The sequence below is a fragment of the Giraffa tippelskirchi genome, chromosome 4 (genome assembly GCF_054371585.1).
Source record: "Giraffa tippelskirchi isolate mGirTip1 chromosome 4, T2T-mGirTip1v1.2.pri, whole genome shotgun sequence".
NCBI lineage: Eukaryota > Metazoa > Chordata > Mammalia > Artiodactyla > Giraffidae > Giraffa > Giraffa tippelskirchi.
Window position 1 is genome coordinate 175,950,980 of NC_137278.1, and position 19,658 is coordinate 175,970,637.

Consider the following 19,658-nt stretch of genomic DNA (forward strand, 5'->3'; position numbering starts at 1 on the left):
TTTCACATACATCTCTGCTTTAACCTGTCTTATAAACACGGCTAACATAAGCTTTCTTAAATACACTTTGATCATGTTACTGTATATCACAAATCTTCACTGATTCTTGTTCACTAGAGGGTAAATTCTGAAGTCTTACCTTGTTTTTCAAGGTTCCTGTCTGTCTGCAATCAACTTTTCCCATCCTGATCATCTCTGCATTAAAAACCCTTTGCTTCTACCAGAATTATGCAAAACTGCTATAATTCTATGTTCCTTAGGTATTAATTATTGAAAAAAATTTCAGGCAGTCAAAGCTATTGAAGAACAGTTAATTGATTTGCCCATGTTAAATAGCATCATCAGGCTTCCTGCCTGTTGGGTATTCTTTATATCACATTATAACAGGATATGGTAGAAAAAACAAATTTAGATTCAAATCTGGCTCCTCTGCTTACCATGTGCGGCTTTCCCACTTCCCTCCTTTGAACCTAAATAGTTCTTTGATGGAAATGGGATAACAAAAATAATACCTGCCTCATAGAAGTGTGGTGAAGTCTAAATAAACAGTGTATGATAGGATATATAGTATAAAGGCTGGAAAAATATTAACTGCTCTCCTGCTCAAATTTCATGCCTGGTATAAAATGAGATACACATGCTAAGTACTCAGTAAATGTTAACTGTTATACTTACCTTTTTAAGTGTTGCTTTGCTTCTGGGATCCCAGCCATATCCTCTTTCAATAAGTACTTCTTAACTCCTAAAACATAATTTTCAATGTATTCTAACCAGTTCAACTGACGTACATCAAAGTTGAATACCTGAAAGGCAAGAAGAGATTATGGATTGTCAGAACTGCAGTGCTGGGCGATCACTTTGCACATTTGATGACGTTTCTTTTGCATAAATGAGTGACATTCGGTTTGGAAGATTTAGGTGATACTCCTCCAAATGAGATTATTTGAGCTGTTATTTTAAAGGCAGTGATAATATGGATTACCATTTACATAGAGATATTTAAACATTGATCAAGCACAAATATTTGGCTTTTAGGAAGTCTTAGAAATTTAAAGAATCTGATATTAGTCTGGTGAAACCTAATTTCAAGTAAAGGAGAATTATTTTGTAAGAGAGAATAATACATTAGGAACCAAGATAAATTACGTATGTTTTTCTTTCCATTATTAAATTTTGCTGTTGTCCGCTTGGCCTAGCACCCATTCCTGAAATATCACTACTTCATTTTGCTGATTAAGGTAAACTTTGAGAAGCAATGCTTAAGGACTAACTAAGCAGAATTTATATTCTATATTTGCTTTAGAGACGTTTATCTACTCTGCCTCTTGGTATGCCACTAGATGGAGCCCTTCAGAACCATTTAGAGTGGAACACGTAGAACACTAGTGTATTTCCTCCTCTTCAAGAATGCCATCAAACTATTTCCTTTTCACGTTGCCACCAAAAATCTTAAGAACAAATTTCCTACTCAAATGTAGTGACTTAGAGAATCTTGTAGGGCTTTCCAGGTGGTGCTAGTGGTAAAGAACCCACCTGCCAATGCAGGAGACAGAAGAGACACAGGTTCAGTCCTTGGGTTGGGAATATCCCCTGGAGGAGAACAAAGTAACCCACTCCAGTATTCTTGCCTGGAGAATCCCATGGACAGAGGAGCCTGGCGGGCTATGGTCCAGAGAGTCGCAAAGAGTCAGAGACGACTGAAGCAACAGCACACAAAGTAGGATCTTACAGACTAGACATGAATGGTCAGTTTTTTTCATTCTTCCTCTTATGTTCATGTTTTAGTACATATTTTCCCTGGCTTATATTTATTTTATTTCTGCTTTGTTCTTTTACTACATGTATTTATTGCAAGTTACCTCAAGTCTTTGTGAAGTAAATTGGAGTATTAACAAGGAAAGCAGACGAGACTAATGAGTTCCAGAGAGCTTCACAGACTTATCCAAAAACTGCTTTCTAAAAGTAATTCTATATCACTTTGTTGGATATTTTTATTTTCCACAGTACCACCAAATGCTGCTTATTCATCTATATATGCAGAGACTTTTATTTTTATGCTATTTCATATTTCTAAGTTAGATTTCAGTGAAGCCCTAGTTTGGAATCCTCATTCTATATGGCAAATGAAACTGAATTCTGAGCCACACCAGAGTTTGGCAATTATGCAAGTATTCAGGACTATTACCTTTGCTAAAATATTTTGCTAGCATATGTATATGTGAAATCCACTGCAGCTTTGATTCTTTTTTTTCCACAAAATTTTTATTTTAGGTTAAAATATTTGTAAAGTGTCAAAATTGAACCTATAAGCTTATTATCTTTTGCATTATTTAGATGGGTAAATTCCATGAAGAAAATGCAATAAAGATAAATCACCTGATATTTGAAGCTAATTTTAAAAGTAATTTATAATAGCATGATGGGTTTTTAAAAATAATCTGGTTTGATCCATGAATTTTAAACATAGGTGCTTTGAAGAATTTTGTCTATACAAGGTATGTAAACATTTTTGGGAAAAAGGTTCTATTTCATGTCCATTTTAGAGTTACTTGAGCTTCCCCTATAGCTCAGTTGGTAAAGAATCTGCCTACAATGTAGGAGACCCCGGTTCAATTCCTGGGTTGGGAAGATCCACTGGAGAAGGGATAGGCTACCCATTCCAGTATTTTTGGGCTTCCCTTGTGGTTCAGCTGGTAAAATATCTGCCTGCAATGCAGGAGTTGATCCCTGGGTTGGGAAGATCCCCTGGAGAAGGGAAAGGCTACCCACACCAAAATTCTGGGCTGGAGAATTCCATGGACTGTATAGTCCATGGAGACACAAAGAGTTGGACACAACTGAGTGACTTTCACTTAGCAATGATTTCAGTTAAAATATTCCTCTAAATTTCAACTGGGCTTTCCTGGTGGCTCAGTGGTATTGAATCCACCTGCCAATGCAGAAGACATGGATTCAGTCCCTGGGTTGGGAAGATCCTCTAGAGAAGGAAATGGCAAGCCACTCCAATATTCTTGACTGGAGAATCCCATGGACAGAGGAGCCTGGCAGGCTATAGTCCATGGGGTTGCAAGGGATCAGACATGACTTAGCAACTAAACAACAACAAAATCTCCACTAGTACATTTAATATAACAATTATTGTGTCTGACTACAAGTAATCCTTAGGTTTCCTGGTGGGAAGTAATTTTAGGACTTGCATTTCAATCATGCACTATGAGGCTGGTAGGTAGGAGCTGGCAGGTGAGGGTATCTATCTAACGTTTACTTCTCAACATGACTTGGTTTCTTCTACATGCTGTCAAGTACAAGATAAATCAAGAAATTTATCTTTTTGTTTTAAAGAAAATTTAGTGGAAAATGTCAGTCAAGAGATTGAAAACTTTAAAGCTTAATTGAAAACCAAAGATGTGTTCAAGGAACAAATGGAGAAAAAACAAAGCTAGGAATGTGTACAAAATACAGATTTCTATATTTGTGAATTTGAGGACAACCATTTGTGACTGGTTAGAAGCTAATACAGAGAAATAAATAGTACTTATAAAGTACAAAGTAAAGTGAAGTCGCTCAGTCATGTCTGACTCTTTGCGACCCATGGACTGTAGCCTACCAGGCTCCTCCGTCCATAGGATTTTCCAGGCAAGAGTACTGGAGTGGGTTGCCATTTCCTTCTCCAGGGGATCTTTCCAACCCAGGGATCGAACCCGGGGCTTCCGCATTGCAGGCAGACGCTTTACCATCTGAGCCACCAGGAAGCCCAAATAGTACTTAAACAATTAAAGTATAGATCTGTCTTGAGAAATAAATGTCTGAATGGTCAAAGAGAAATCATTATAAGGAGGAAGAATGACAGTCCTACAGAGAGGGGAATGTTGATGGTAGGAGATCTTAGGTGGACTAGAATGCAGAGGTGGAAGGTTAGCTTTAAAAAGGTAAGAAGAAAGGAATTGTAGCTTTAGTGATGCAGAATGATTTTGATTTGACAAGAACAGTGGATGAGAGAGTTGCTGAGCCATAAAATTATTATTTTTCATTGAAGGCATATGTTTGGGAGGGAAAGACAGAGGTACTGAGGATTTGTTGAAAAGATAACAACTACCAAAGGTGAACAAAGGAGTGAAACAAAGTTTATGAGACCTGACTGCAGAATAGCAGGGAGAAGCTGACCAAAGGCTAAGAAACTAGATCTCTTACCTATGTTAAACTTATATCCTGCCGTTGTGTTGGTAGCATTCACTGATTTTCTTAGCCCAAAAAGAAAAAAAAAATTCTGTGTATATAACTAAAACTGCCTTTATTCATCAGCTCTCCAAGTCAAATAGTTCTAAATTCCGAGTGGGGAAGGTTTTCCCATTGGTTGTCAGGACTGTACTCACTCTCTGGTCTTCGGGACTCAGCTCGGACATCAGCATTTCAGTGTTGTACGTGCTCCATTCCCAGCTCCGGTTGATGAAATACTCCAGCATGGAAACGGTTCTTAAAAGCCGGTTCATGAGCCTTGTCATCCTGAGGTAAAGATTACATAGGAGTGAATATCAATGCGCCACAAACGGTGGCTTTCCTGCTACTGCATAGGGATATGACAAATTAGGTCTGAAAAATATAAAAGTTATTTCTTCCCACTTTTCCCTCAGTTCCTCATTAAAATTCTTATTCTTTTTTCTCTTCCACATTAACCCTTTGTTGAAAGAAGGGATGCAGCTGAACCTAAAGGAGCTTGTTCTAGCTGGCATTTTAATACCACTAAGCTACTTCTCTGTCTCTTTCCTACCATCTCTTTCTCAAGAGTTGCAAGTATTTTAAAAGCCGAGCAAGATATCCACCCCCAATGACATACTCTTTGTTCTTGGAACTCTGAGGTAGACAAGAAGAAAATCTATTTCTCTTCTTTATTGTACGTTCTTGGATGTTTTTTTTTAATTGATTGATTTGAGGTCTCAAATCAATGAGAGTTGTATATAACTCTGGGCAGAAGCAGTGACTATATTAGCATCTGGTGAACCAAAAACAGCTCTTATTGCAGATTTAAGGGGAAAATATTTTATTTGTTAATAATCTACTCAGGCACAGTGCTGATAACATTTAAAAAAAATATTGTCTCCACTAATACCTGTAACATCCCTGTTAGGTAGGTTTGTGTTTTTATGAACAGGTAAGTATCCATGATAATATCATGTGTCAAAGCCAAAATTCCAACCCAATTTTGATGGACTTCAAAAAGTCTCTGCTTTTGCAAATGGGACCCCCAGGATCTCATTACTTAAAATAGACCATATCTTTTTAAGCCCGTGGTGAGGACCTGCTGTTTGAACTTCCCAATTTTGTAACAACTTATATTTTTTAAAAAACATGCTTTCTTAATTTACACAATATGATTCTGTGAAGTATTCAGGGTCTATATTGTTTATCTTCATTTTGCAGAAGGATTAATATGTACAGGGTTACATAGTTAATGCTCAAACCTAGATTTTATGGCTACAAATGATATCTGGCCTAAAGATCATTTTGTTTTTATCTTACTCAGTTAGGCTAATCTTGGTAACAGTGACTACTATCAGTTCAGTTCAGTTCAGTTCAGCTGATCAGTCGTGTCCGACTCTTTGTGACCCCATGAATCGCAGCATGCCAGGCCTCCCTGTCCATCACCAGCTCCCAGAGTTTACCCAAACTCACGTCCATCGAGTCAGTGATGCCATCCGGCCATCTCATCCTCTCGTCCCCTTCTCCTCCTGCCCCCAATCCCTCCCAGCATCAAGGTCTTTTCCAATGAGTCAACTCTTTGCATGAGGTGGCCAAAGTATTGGAGTTTCAGCTTCAACATCAGTCCTTCCAATGAACACCCAGGATTGATCTCTTTTAGGATGGATTGATTGGATCTCCTTGCAGTCCAAGGGCCTCTCAAGAGTCTTCTCCAACACCACAGTTCAAAAGCATCAATTCTTCGGCGCTCAGCTTTCTTCACAGTCCAACTCTCACATCCATACGTGACTACTGGAAAAACCGTAGCCTTGACTAGATGGACCTTTGTTGGCAAAGTAACGTCTCTGCTTTTTAATATGCTATCTAGGTTGGTCATAACTTTTTTTCCAAGGAGTAAGCGTCTTTTAATTTCATGGCTACAATCACCATCTGCAGTGATTTTGGAGCCAGAGTTGACTCTGTAATGACTTATGATGTTATTTTGGGAATTTGGTCTTATTTCTGGTCAAATCCTCATGTCCATATCCCTAATGACTCATGAGGTACTTCTCTCATTGTATTATGGGAAATTCTTAAGCAAGGCTGTAGAATCATTATTATTCCCTAATTCAAGCATCATAATACGGTTCCATTTGCTACTGTTATCTAACATCTTGGCTATAGACTGAATATTTATATCCCCCCACAATTCACATGTTGAAACCAATTCCTCCTAATGTGGTAGTACTGGAGAAGGAGACTTTGGCAGATGTGGAAAGCCCTTATAAAAGGGACCCCAGAAAGTTCCCTTGGCCCTGCCAGCCTGTGAGGACACAGAGAACGTGGCTGTCAGAAACCAGGAAGTGGGCCCTCAGCAGATGCTGGATCCACCAGCACCTTGATTTTAGGCTTTCTAGTCTCCAATTCTATGAGAAATAAATTTCTATTGTTTATAAGCCATGTAGTCTATGATATTCTGTTATAGCAGTCCAAACAAATTGACAATCTTTATTCATTTTACAACTCTAAAGTAACTGATATGATTTCAATAGATTTACTTTTAAAAAGTAATCATTGTACAAGTGATTATACAATGGTGTATCATTGTATGTACAGGACTGTATCAGCAAAATAGTATTTTTTTAGAAAGAAAGAATACATTTATTATTCTCATGTGGTGAAGATCTTATTAATGCATACAGTGCAAAAGCTATAAAGGAAAAATGATTCATTTTATCATATAAAATTTTTCTTTGGTAATAATAGTGATTATTTCATGTACTCTAATGTAAAATCCTATAAAATAGGTATGATTACAATCTCTTTTTAACAAGTTAGTATTTAGAAAGGTTAAGTAATTTAGAGCTCATATGGATAAATTGGTGAAAGCCAGGATTTAAGTCTATAAGTCTGACTCCAAACTCCATGCTCTTAAGACCTGCATTATATGTAGTTTCCCTTGTATTAAAAAAGCTTCATAATCAGAGCTACAGGATAAGAAACTGACTTCAAGAAAACACATTAACTAAATATTTACACATATAGACATACACACACCACTTCCATAATAAGTACAACCCAACAGAAAAACAGAAATATTGTTGTTGATTAGTTGCTAAGTCATGTCCAACTCTTATGACCCCAGGGACTGTAGCCTGCCAGGCTTCTCTGTCCATGGGATTTCTCAGGCAAGAATACTGGAGTGGGTTGCCATTCCCTTCCCCAGGAGATCTTCCTGACTCAAGTACTGAACCCGCATCTCCTGCATTGGCAGGTGGATTCTTTATCACTGAGCCACGAGAGAAGCCCCTAAATAAACACACTGAGAGAGAATTCCTCCTTTAAAAACTATATATTTACACATATATACATATACACACAGCTTCCATAAATTAATAAGTACAATCCAATAGAAAAATGGAAATATTATTAGCCATAAAAAAGAGTGAAATAATGCTACTGCAGCAACATGAATGGACATAGAGATTATCATACTAAGCGAAGTAATTAAGACAGAGAAAGACAAATATCATATGATATAACTTATATGTAGAATCTAAAAAGAATGATGTGAATGAATCTATTGTGAAACAGAAACAGGATCACATAGAAAACAAACTTACGGTTCCCAAAGGGGAAAGCGGGGGAGGGATAAACTTAGAATTTGATATTTACAGATACACATTACTATATATAAAATAAGCAATAAGGGCCTGAATATATATATATATGCATATATATATATGAATCACTGCTGTACATCTGAACATTGTAAATCAATTATATTTCAATAAAAACAAAATTAAAAAATAGGTGAGAAATAGAAGCAGGCAACTCATAACAGAGAAAACATGAATGTCCAATAAACAAATGAAAGTCCAGCCCCTCCATCAATCAAGAAAAATGCAAATCAAAGTGACAGAGATGCTATTTCTTGTCATTAGCTTAACAATTCAAAATATTGATTTTTGCGAAGTATTAATGACAGAAAGAACAGATTTGTACTTTCACATTCTGTTATGATAGTGTATAAATTGACAGAGGCTTCCTTTAAGGCAACCTGGTAGTAGTCATAATATCCATGTACCCTCCAATTTAGCAAGCCTACCCCTCAGCATCCTCCACAGACCTAAAGGCACATTCTATAAAGGTGCATGTGCACTGATACTTGTTGTCCCATTGTTTGTAATGGGGGTGAAAAAGCATGAGATGAATGACTTGGATTTTCATGGAATACAAGTGAACAAGAAAGTACGTAGGATTGATTTAAACATACATAGAGACATACCTTACCTCAAAGCAAAACGATACATATGGTTGTAAATGCATAAGTGTTTACACACAAACACACTCGGGGAAGGAAAGAGTCCAGAAGGATTCTAGCACTTTCTGTCATAAAGATTATTCTTAAGATTCCTATCACCAAATGAAAATCATTTCCCATGAATGTTACAATTTAATTTCTTACAAACAAAACACATTAAGATTTTTACTGGGCTTGTTCCTCCTGTGTTTTTCTTTTCTACTTACTGAACTTTGCTCTTCATCAAGGTCTCCTTCCAACTCTGATATATTTTAAAGGCTTCAGTGTTTCTGCCAGCAGTGTTTGGCTTTCCTTCTTTTCCCATATTTATTTAATAAGCCCCTTATACAAATATTTTCCCACAAACATAGTGTCCCCTTTTCACCTTACTCAAGAAGAAACTGAAAATGAGTTATGAACTCTAAGTAAGATCTCTGAAAATGTGGATGAACTCTACATTGCCTAAGCATCACTCATTTGCTCTACTAATAAGAATGGAAATAAACATACCGAGAGAGAATTTCTCCTTTAAAAGAGGCCAACATCATGCTTCTGATGGCAGGAATTGCCTTTGGTAATTACGATAATGACGATTCCGCAGACACACAAAGTATTATTCAAGTGAGACCACAGTAGAAAGGTACATGCCCTAAGTCACCCAGTATCAACACACTGACATTCTACTTTGCTTCCTCTACTCTTCACTCATCTCCAGGTGGCAGTTAGTCCAGTTCATGTTTCTCCAGATCTTTCCTCTGTCTCTTCTCCTGAGACTACTTAAAATTCCTCCTCTAACCTCCATTTCCTCATCTGTAAAACTGGGATGAGAATACCCTCCTTGGGTTGTTGTGAGAATTAAAATGAGCTTGTCATGCATCACCCCTTGTGTGTATGGGAGCTGTTACCATTGTAGTACATTTTAAGATTAACTGTCCTGCTAAATCATTGCGTCACGTCTAACTCTTTGTGATCCTATGGATTGTAGCCTGCCAAGCTCTCCTGTCCACAGGATTCTCCAGGCAAGAATACTGGAGTGGGTTGCCATGCCCTCCTCCAAGGAAAATTCCTGACCCAGGGATTGAATCTAACAATTTACCGACTCCCAAATACAGAATCTCAGTTGCTTTTCTTTTTAGGTGAATGATTACCTGCTGAATTCATCAACAAGTTCCTTACTACAAGTTCCCTACCACATTAAGGTAGGGTTCCCTTGGGGCTCCCACTACTACTGCTTTGATTGTCCCTCTATAGAGATAAAATCATAACTATATAGAGATATAGTTAATTCCCTTAGACATATAATCATAACTATGATTCAGTTGTCACTTTGATCCGTAGGCGGTGGGAAGGCAAAGGACTGGAGTCCTTAACTTTCATGCAGAGACACTCCTAAAGCTATTGTCTCCGTTTCTCACCTGGGCTTCCTTCCTGTGAGACGAAGATAGAAGTCATAGATGATGGCAGGGGCCCGGTGGCTGACAGCATTCCAGTAATGGGTTGTGATGTTGTTGGTTGTGAAGTCAGCATTTGGCCTCCTGAAAGCTCTCTCAAATGGGATTTTTTCAAAGGTTGCCAAGACTTGGAATCCTGGGGGTGGGGGGTGGGGGTGGGGGATGGGGGAGATTAAGTGCTAAGTCCAGGAGCATTGCAAATGTCACCCACTATGGTGGATGGCATTTGCAATGGGTCAAAACAATAAATAGTAAGGATTTGTTGTGTAGAGTCAAGAATAATACTAAGATTTTTACACCAGGCAAGTGGTCATCTGCACATTTAAACAATGTAAATTGGTTAAGAATTGAATCCTTCTCTTGAAACCTTTATCCTAAAACAAGTTGGAAAATAGTTTTAGTCAATACTAAAATTTCAATTCAATTTCAAGATCATCTAGTCTATTCCAGAATGCCCCAGACAGAGCCTGGGGGTGTTATTTCTTTGGTTGGATCATTACTTGCAGAACAATCAAGAAAGTTTCTTAACATTTTACTCAAACTTTTATAAAGATTTATGTAAGAGAGAGACTATAAAATTAGGATTCCTTCATGTTGGTTCACTTTAAATATCAGTCTTTTACTTCTTTGGTATTTCTACTACTCTGGCAATATGTCAGACTCAATTGTTTTACGCTTGTCTCCAGAGTTTTCTTGAATAATAATCTTAAAAAGTATATCATTTCTTATATAAAACCTGGTTTAAAGCTTTTAATGTACATCTGTAAATCAAATACTTCCTTTCAAAACGTATTCATTCTTTTGAACTCAGTTTTGATTTTATTTATGTAGAATTTTCAAAGTTGCCTAAGTTCATTACTCAGTTATGATGAAGTTATTAATTATTATGATAATATGATTACTGTCCTCTGTAAAAGATACTACTTGGAAATCTGTATGAAAAATACATACCCCATACAGAAAAGATTATCCAGAAACATCTGATTCTGGATCTTTTCCTCCCAGAGGGATTCATGTTGACTTTAGGAATCCCTAGGGGGGTGATCATTACACATTCATACCCATCATCTACTTCTATGTCAGGCTCCCACTCCCCATGTGAAATGAATAAATCATTTATTCTCTCTGAGCTTTGTGTGTAAAATGAAGTGAGAACACTAGACTTTTTAAGAATTTAATTTTTATTGTACCATAGTTTCATTTCAAAAATGCAAAATTTGTAGTGGTTTTGTGAATGAAAGGCTTTCCTCTAAATTTTATCTTTCTTGTTGAGTGTTAAAGTTAGTAAGTGGCAAATAAAAAGCTAGATTTCTAATTTTAAAAAACTAGATATGCAACAAGCAACAAAGGTTTACTGTATAGCACAGGGAACTATAGTCAATATCTTGTAATAACTATAATGAAAAATAATTTAAAAAATAATATCTGTGTTTATGTATGACTGAATCACCTTGCTGTGCACCTGAAACACTCTAAGTCAGCTACAGTTGAATAATATACATATATAAAGAAAAAAGTTAATAAGCGGCTATGCAACAGGAAACAAGCTGCAGTGATTTGACTGACTTTCACTGGTTCAGAAATTTCTGTCAAAGCAAAGTTTATTTTAGGAGCAGAATGATATCTATCTACCTATCTATCTGAATCACTTTGCTGTATACACGAAACTAACACAACATTGTAAATAAGTATACTTCAATTTAAAACCAAGGAAAAGAGAGAAAAAGCAGAATGAGAGTTTTATATGTACCATAATCAAAAGAAGTAAGCACACTAGATTATTTTTAAGATCACTTTCAATTATTACATTGTGTATGTTCATAAAATAGACAGTAAGAATTTTCAGCAAGGAAGAAGACTATTTTGAATCCCAGGTATGGAATTTACATGTAGCATCTTTTGATTTAAGAATTTAAGTATCTTGGTTGCTTCTACTAATGCCTCTTTTTATGAATGATACCTTAATCCTGTTACTGAGATAGAGGAGATTTATTTTTATTTCCAAATATTTCCAGAATTATTTACTTATATGAGCTAAATAACTGGATATGATGGTAATAGATAATTTCATTTTACTTTTACTGAAATAATAACTTTGCAAATAGACTAGCACAGTGGAATGCTCTGAATTGGAAATAAGATTCTAACAAATTAAGCACATTTAATTTTTTTCAACATCTAATAGCTAAACAGCAATTAGATGATCTAAAAGTTTCAGATATTTATAAGAAAATCAGAAGCATAGTACAAGATTGGTTAGCTAATTTTCTATCATATACAGGATTAATTCTAATTCAATTCAACAGGCTACTTTCAAGGTTACACTATGGCTGACTGTCTAAATTAATAAAGAGTATCACTGACTCAATGACACCAATTAGTATCATTGGACTTTTCTAAATCTACTTGGCCATTAATCATGGCACATTTTCAGTGATATGTCCAGGGGGGTGAGGGCTGTGTGCATGAGCACAGCAGCTCAGCAGGAGAAGTATTTTATCACTGATATTGCTTGTAATTACTGACTTTGGCTTGACTTTATTTGTTTTTTAAATCTCTACAGCCAATGGACCCCTTATTGCTCACAATCATGCCGCTGTTTCACTGGTCCCTTTCTTTGAGATACCACAGTGCATTCTAATTAACTCTACACATTTACAATTTGCAATTATTTTTCTGGCTTTACCCATGTTTTGTCTTTTCCCCCATTAGACTCAAAGCTCCATGACACACTTTGTTTTTCCCTGTGGCAGACACTAATTGTGAATGAGCACTCTCTTAATGGTTCCTTAGGTACCTTGCTACAGGCACTTACCCATTTTGCCCCAATTACAGGGATTGAGGTTGCCAGATGTACAGTGGTAGACCAATGTCGACTTAGGTCTGAAAAACAAAAGTTAGGTAAATACAAGAAAATGGAGAACTAATGAAAGAAAGATAAAGGAAAATAGCACTTAAACAAGTTTTTTTTTTTTTCCAATAATTCCCATGACTAAGACACTCTTAGGTGGCTCAGATGGTAAAAAATCTGCCTCTGATGTGGAAAACCGGGGTTCGATCCCTGGGTTGGGAAGATCCCCTGGAGAAGGGCACGGCAACCCACCCCAGTATTCTTGCCGGGAGAATCCTCATGGACAGAGAAGCCTGGCAGGCTATAGTCCATGGCGTCACAAAGAGTTGGACACGACTGAGCAACTAAGCACACACAAGGCACTCTACACAACACTTTCATCTTTTGTTCTTTCTTTGGGTTAAAAACAAAATGGAAAACTAGGAAAAGTGCAGGTGTGTGTGTGTGTGTGTACATGTGTATGAGGAACAAAAATCCCAATAGGCTGACATATTTATGGAGCAAATGGAGGCAGCATGATGATGACAAAGCAAATTGTATTTCTAACTTCTTGACATCTTTACTGGGCAAAACTATGGGCTATGTTTTTTTCTAAATCCAATGAAGTGCTGTTGGATTGGACAACATCTAAATGTCTAACTTCAAATAATAAAAATTTTGTTTACTAACAAAGCTAAATATACAAACAACTTATTATTTTTCTTTGTACTAGAAAATACCTCTCCCACACACACACACGGTGATCTGAACTTTTGACTTATTAGGAACTGAGAAGTGAAGAAAAATATGCTCTTATTTCATCTACTTTTATCTTCTTTGCCTTAAAAAAGGAAGCTGTATTTTAGGTTGCTGAAAAGAAAGAAAAGCTTTTAAATTATTGAGAATTTTTGGTTAAATGATTTGAAGAATTTATTATTTTCTGATCAACCAAGTACTAGCTGATATTTATAAAACAACTCAATGCCTATATTATGACATAATTGGAACTCTGAAATATCCAAACAGACACCCTCTCACATTTGGGGTCTTCTTCAGTAAAATTCATAATTTTGAATAGGTGCCCAACATAGCTGCCCTCCTCCTCATCAAATCTTTGAAAGCCAGCTTAAGTATCCACTCCACACCTGTGAACTGCCGTGTACCATCCTACAGCCAAGGTGAGATTGACCACTGTGTCTGCTGGAATCAAATCTGCCACAGCCATCGGAGTAGCTCTTATAGCCCGAAGAAACCCTCTCCCAGCCTGCACAGGAAAAAGGACATAAATTATTGAACCAGGTGTTAAGTAACAGCTGGGGCTAAAGTATGTATCAGACAGACAGTATCAATGCTGGTAGTAATAATAACTGATTCACTGCTTGCTAGGTTAATGTGCTCTCAGGCCATCCAACCTGCCCAGCCAAGTTCAAGTGCCAACATCTCCAAGAACCACCAGTGATCCTCAGGTTCCTCTTCAGAGTAAAATTCCTCAAACTTGTGAGGAGTTTAATGTATTTAGCTAATTAATAAACACCAAGAATAAGATTTAATATCTTAAAAATTAATTCATAAGATATTCTAAGAATTAAGTTTTCCCAAATTTCCCATTAATTTAACTTACCATTTCTTAAATGATGTCCTTTTTTGCTAGAGTCTACTAATTTACAAGAAATAATAGGCACTAAAAGTTTAAGAAACACCTTTTTAAACTGATAAAATTCCACTACTTAACAAAAACTTATTACTTGTGGAAAAGGCCACCGTTATTTACTTTTTGTTCAGTATCTTTGTTTACGTCACAGATCACTGATGCTATATAGATGCAAGAACTGGGAATTGTTCATGTTAATAAATGCCATGTCAATAAATAAAGGAGCCAGCTTATTGACTTTTTGAAGTAATTGATTATTTATACCCTGCATGTTTCCAACATCAATTTGCAGTGGTCAGCACTTTCTTATATTCCTAATTTCTGTCTTCTTGTAACTGATTAACCTTCTTTTGGACAAGTGCGTGCCTGCTAAGTCGTTTCAGTCGAGTCCGACTCTTTGCAACCCTATGGACTATAGCCCATCAGGCTCCTCTGTCCATGGGATTCCTCCAGGCAAAAATACTGGAATGGGTTGCCATGCCCTCCTCCTGTCCTTCGGAATATGGGAAATCAATTTGGAAAATTTTAGAAAATCTGAATGCATAACAGTGTAATAAAACTCACTCTGGGATCATGTTAAAATAGCTATGTTCTAAGTTACTGAACACTCACTTCCAACTAAGCCTCAAGAGTTGAAGGCAGGTAGAGAACAGAAAGAGAAAGAAATTACAAAGAAGTTCATTGTCACTGTCCTTGACAAGTAGTCATAATTCACTGTCTGTATTGTAGTTCATGTTGGATCTAGTTCTGTGAAGAACAGAGGCACAGTCTGAAACATGAGATCCGTAACAAAATTTAAACTCATTGAAAGAGGCGAAGTCCATTTCAATGTCCGAAAGAGAAGAATTGTAGTTCTGAGCCGAAAATGCTTCCATGTGAACTGGAAAGCTCCGCAGCTCACAGGATCAGTCTCCACTGCAGGGAGACGCACACAAAGGGCTGCTGACCCAGAGGAATGGTTGATGTTTCTCCTGTCTGTGAGAGGATTAGTGTTGAAAAGTGTTTCCTATAGTCATCAATTTTTATATTTGAAAAACTTGCTCCAATTGGTAGTCCTCTTTCTTAGATATATTGAGAAATAGATGTTGATGTATTTATGCATTTATATACTTTCTATCCAAATGCACATAAATTTAATAATCTTTGGGGATATGAGTTTTATCGCACTCCTAATTCTAGCTATGGTTAAAGAGCGAAAAGAAGGAAATACCCCCATCTTGTGTTAACTAAGGGGACATACAAGCATGGTACTAGAGGCTCAAAATTCTATCCAAAAATAAAATTCCTAAGTGGCAATTGATATCACAGTACTTCTATTTTCCTGATAATGATATTGACAGATAATTAAAGTAATTTCATTCTGCTTCTATTTTTCAATCAGCAAAACTGAAATAATTTGCATCAATTGTAGTGAGTAAAGGAACGCTTATGGTTTTGCATCAGTAAAGCTAAGCCAATACTAGCATTTTGTTACTGTCCCTCCATTACATTTCAAGTGACTATTTCCACACCATTATACATACCGCAATAATGAGCCCACTAGGTCCATTTACGTTATCAACCCAACCCTAAAAAGAGAAAAGGGAAAAGATCTCCAGTTGGTTCCACAGGTCAGAAAATCATCGTACTTTTGGAATATCTGCAGTCTAATCTTAAACTTCAAACAAGAACACTGAGACCCCAGCTGATAAACTGTCTAGTCCACTATTTCTAAGATTACAGAGATCAGTGAGAAAGCACTAGATATTTTCTGCACTTGGCTTATGGAAGAATTAAAATTCTGCCGGCATTTATTTCATAGCAGGAATCAAGAATGGTTGCAAGCTGTCTATGACATCTTAGGAGCTAAATTGGATCTCATCTTAATATCATAATCTGCTAATCAATTCATTTTCCTCACCTGGGCCTGCTTTTAACTTCTCAGGGGAACATTTCAAACATAGTTTGCAGAAAATTGACTCTTACTTGACAATTGTAAGAATCATAGCATCTTTCATTCATTCCATCTCAAGATCAGTTTGTATTAGCTTGCTATAGATGGTAGAGAAAATATTATCTTTAGGAGCAGTTAGAGAAAAATGTCTTTATGAGTTTGTCTCCTAAGCCCAAAGCAAGTCAGTTGACCTCATTATGTCTGTTTATCTTTGAAAGTCAAAATGTATAAGACGGGAGAGGAGAGAGAACTTGAAGAGATTAGTATTAGTTGAGTCTTTTCCTAGGGACCAGGCACTGCAGTAGACATACCACTACTGTCTCATTTCATCAACCCTCCACAATGGGTGTGGTTAGCCCAGTTTTGCATATGAGACAACTCATATGTAAACGGTTGCATGTCAATAAGTAATGGAGCTTGGATTTATCTGGTGCAAAAGCTTTACAGAATTGCTTCAAAAAAGATGGTATAATTCAAAGTACTTTCAAAAAGATACAGAAGTATACACAGATAAAAATCATTATTCCTAAACTGAGGACTTTCTCTGAGCTTTGCAATTCCTATTTACCCTGGAAATTTGTTAACGTTATCAATTTGGCCAGCAGGAATATTCTGGTATATTTAAACTATTGTGGAGAAGCCAAGAAATAAAGCTATTTCCCATGGGAATTTTTAGACTAGAGTTAATGAGAAACTAACTGAAGACTCCACCCAACTCTAGGACAGTCAGTGTAACATCAGAGGAGCCCGGTGGTGAGTAAATCCCAAACCAAATGTGCACTTTGGTCCTCACATTTGCTGTACTCAGCTATATACACTGGAAAAAAAAAAAAGACATCAGAGAGTAATTGGACAGGAGGGATGCTGGTTCAGAAGCAAAGCGTGGAATCCAGGTGAGTGGGCTTACTGGGAAGGGCTCCTGCCAGGTTGCTCCCATGATGGAGGGCCGTACGATGGCAATGTTGAGGTTGCCACCTTCCTGCTGCACCACCACCTCTCCCAAGGCCTTGGTATAGGTGTACGTGTTAGGCCGATCTCCAATCAGTTTGGGTGTGATCTCGTCAATAATAGCGTCGTCTAACCACCTGAAGGTAGTCAGAGTAAAAAAGAACGTTGTCACTATGTGTTAGACAACATACCAAAAAGAAACTGTGAGACACCGACAAACAGAATTTCCTCGTTCTAGCCTGACTTCTGAAATTCGGAACTGTCAAAGGACACCAAGGCTTGAGTGTGAACCTATCCAAATGATGCAAGATGGATGAGATCTTTGCTCCCCACTACTTAGCCCAACATTACTAGTTGAATCCTATGGCCTTCTGTCTCAATAGATTTATCCAATTGTTATGCAGTCTGCTACTTGATCGTGTGTGTGTGTGTGCGCGCGCACGTGCGTGTGTGCACGCTAAGTCACTTCAGTCATGTCCAACCCTTTGTGACTCTATGGACTGCAGCACACTAGGCTCCTCTGTCCATGGGATTCTCCAGACAAGAATACTGGAGTGGGTTGCCATATCCTCCTCCAGGGGATCTTCCCGACCCAGGGATGGAATCTGTGTCTCATGTCTCCTGCATTGACAGGTGGGTTCTTTACCACTAGTGCCACCTGGGAAGCTCCCTGCTACTTGATTACAGAGCTAATCTCTGTTTTCAATTATAGCCTCTCAGAGGGAATGTACCTATCAAGATACATTCAATGAATGCATTGTGAGTGCCAGTTGGGTGTCCAACAGTGGGCTCGCTGCCCTGGTCATGGACTTGAGAGGCTGTCATCTGAGGTGTCAGTGGCAGCCGCTCTCATTCACTATTGTCCAATTAGAACCTTGGCACTAATCTTGAAAGCTTCAGCTTTGATTTTTGTTTTAAATTCTACTTAAAGCCTTAGCAAAGAAAAGCAACTACATTTATCAGAACCCTGATGCTGGCTAAGATCGAGGTCAGGAGAAGGGGACGACAGAGGATGAGATGGTTGGATGGCATCACTGACTCAATGGACATGAGTTTGGGTGGGCTCCGGGAGTTGGTGTTGGACAGGGAGGCCTGGCGTGCTGCAGCTCATGGGGTCACAAAGAGTCGGACACGACTGAGTGACTGAACTGAACTGATCAATCTATTTTAGAAAATCCATGCACTGTATTTTGAAGATCTGTTTAGAGTCTATGCTAATAACTTGGTAATCATTTCCAGAGATTTCCAATGAATTCTAAAGTGCTCTACTAACTATTAATAGTTTGTCAAGTGGGGTGAGAATAGTACAATGAAGCAACTTTAATACAGTGACTATTGGATACCTCTACCTTCAAGAAGATCTGTATCATGAATAACTGAGTTACCATGGCACCAACCTAATTTTTTTTTAAATATGTTAAAACCATTTTGATAATCCCAGAGTCTACCAGCTTTTCTCTAAGAGAGCAATGAAATTATTGTTGATTAAATATTGAATGTTTCTCTTAGCTGGTAGATCTATTTGGTGAAACTTTGGATATAATATATTTTTTAAAAATTAGGTGACATGTCAGTGTGATTCTATAATTAATGTGTTTGGTACATTTATTCCCATTTTATTGGACCCAACACAATCATACTATTTTGATTACAGAAAAATCTTATTAGAGGCTATCGTTTTCCTCTCATGACAAATTACTGAGTATTTAAGAAGTGCTTAATGCCAAGACATTCAGAAACACAACTCTCAATTTCAATATTGGAGACGAATGTGAATACTGTCTGTTATGGTGGTCTAGTTTTCCTTGCTTTGCGGCTATTAGTGCTGAATATCTTCTAGATATCAAATGCCTTCTGGTTTACACTGAAAAGAGAAAGGCTGAGAAGTTCTGAGAATTAAAAACAACTCCAAATACTTAGAAAAACAGAAGTTATTTCAATCACCTGGTCACTGAGTGTTGGGAGAGAGTGAGGGACAATCTAGGCGCCTCCCTATCTTTCTAATAATGTTACCTTTACCTCATCTTATTTGTGGGTCAGCAGTGGATTAACTGACCTAAGACCATTTTTCTTTTCACCTACAAGAACATACAGGTTACAAAAACTGGGTCTGAAGAAGTACAGCCCAGGTTTAACAAAGCTGTGAAGAAAACAAGTTTAAGAAAGCATCAGAAGCCAGCAATACCCTCGGATTGTATGTCCCATGGCTGGTACCATGTGCTGTCACTGCTGTTGGTGTGCATGAAAAAGGTAACACCTGGAGGCTTCTCCGAGTTAGCTCATCTTAGAAAATACTGGTTTCTAGGTTTCTAAGAACACAAAGCAAAAGAAGTTGCAGTGCTCTGTAGATGATCTGCCTCTACTAT

At 37.4% G+C, this 19,658-nt stretch overlaps 1 protein-coding gene across 5 annotated transcripts in view; it reads right to left on the minus strand.

Annotated features, from left to right (window-relative positions):
* Positions 1-19,658, minus strand: part of FAR2 (fatty acyl-CoA reductase 2) — a 168,598-nt gene that overhangs the window by 2,200 nt on the left and 146,740 nt on the right. For all 5 annotated transcript variants that reach the window (XM_081591740.1, XM_081591738.1, XM_081591737.1 and 2 more), the window contains 7 exons: positions 17,252-17,429; positions 15,935-15,979; positions 13,906-14,024; positions 12,746-12,813; positions 9,895-10,066; positions 4,374-4,503; positions 676-803 (listed from right to left, as the gene is read on the minus strand). In XM_081591740.1, the coding sequence (XP_081447866.1) occupies positions 676-803; positions 4,374-4,503; positions 9,895-10,066; positions 12,746-12,813; positions 13,906-14,024; positions 15,935-15,979; positions 17,252-17,429 (840 nt within the window). The remainder of the gene's footprint in view (positions 1-675; positions 804-4,373; positions 4,504-9,894; positions 10,067-12,745; positions 12,814-13,905; positions 14,025-15,934; positions 15,980-17,251; positions 17,430-19,658) is intronic.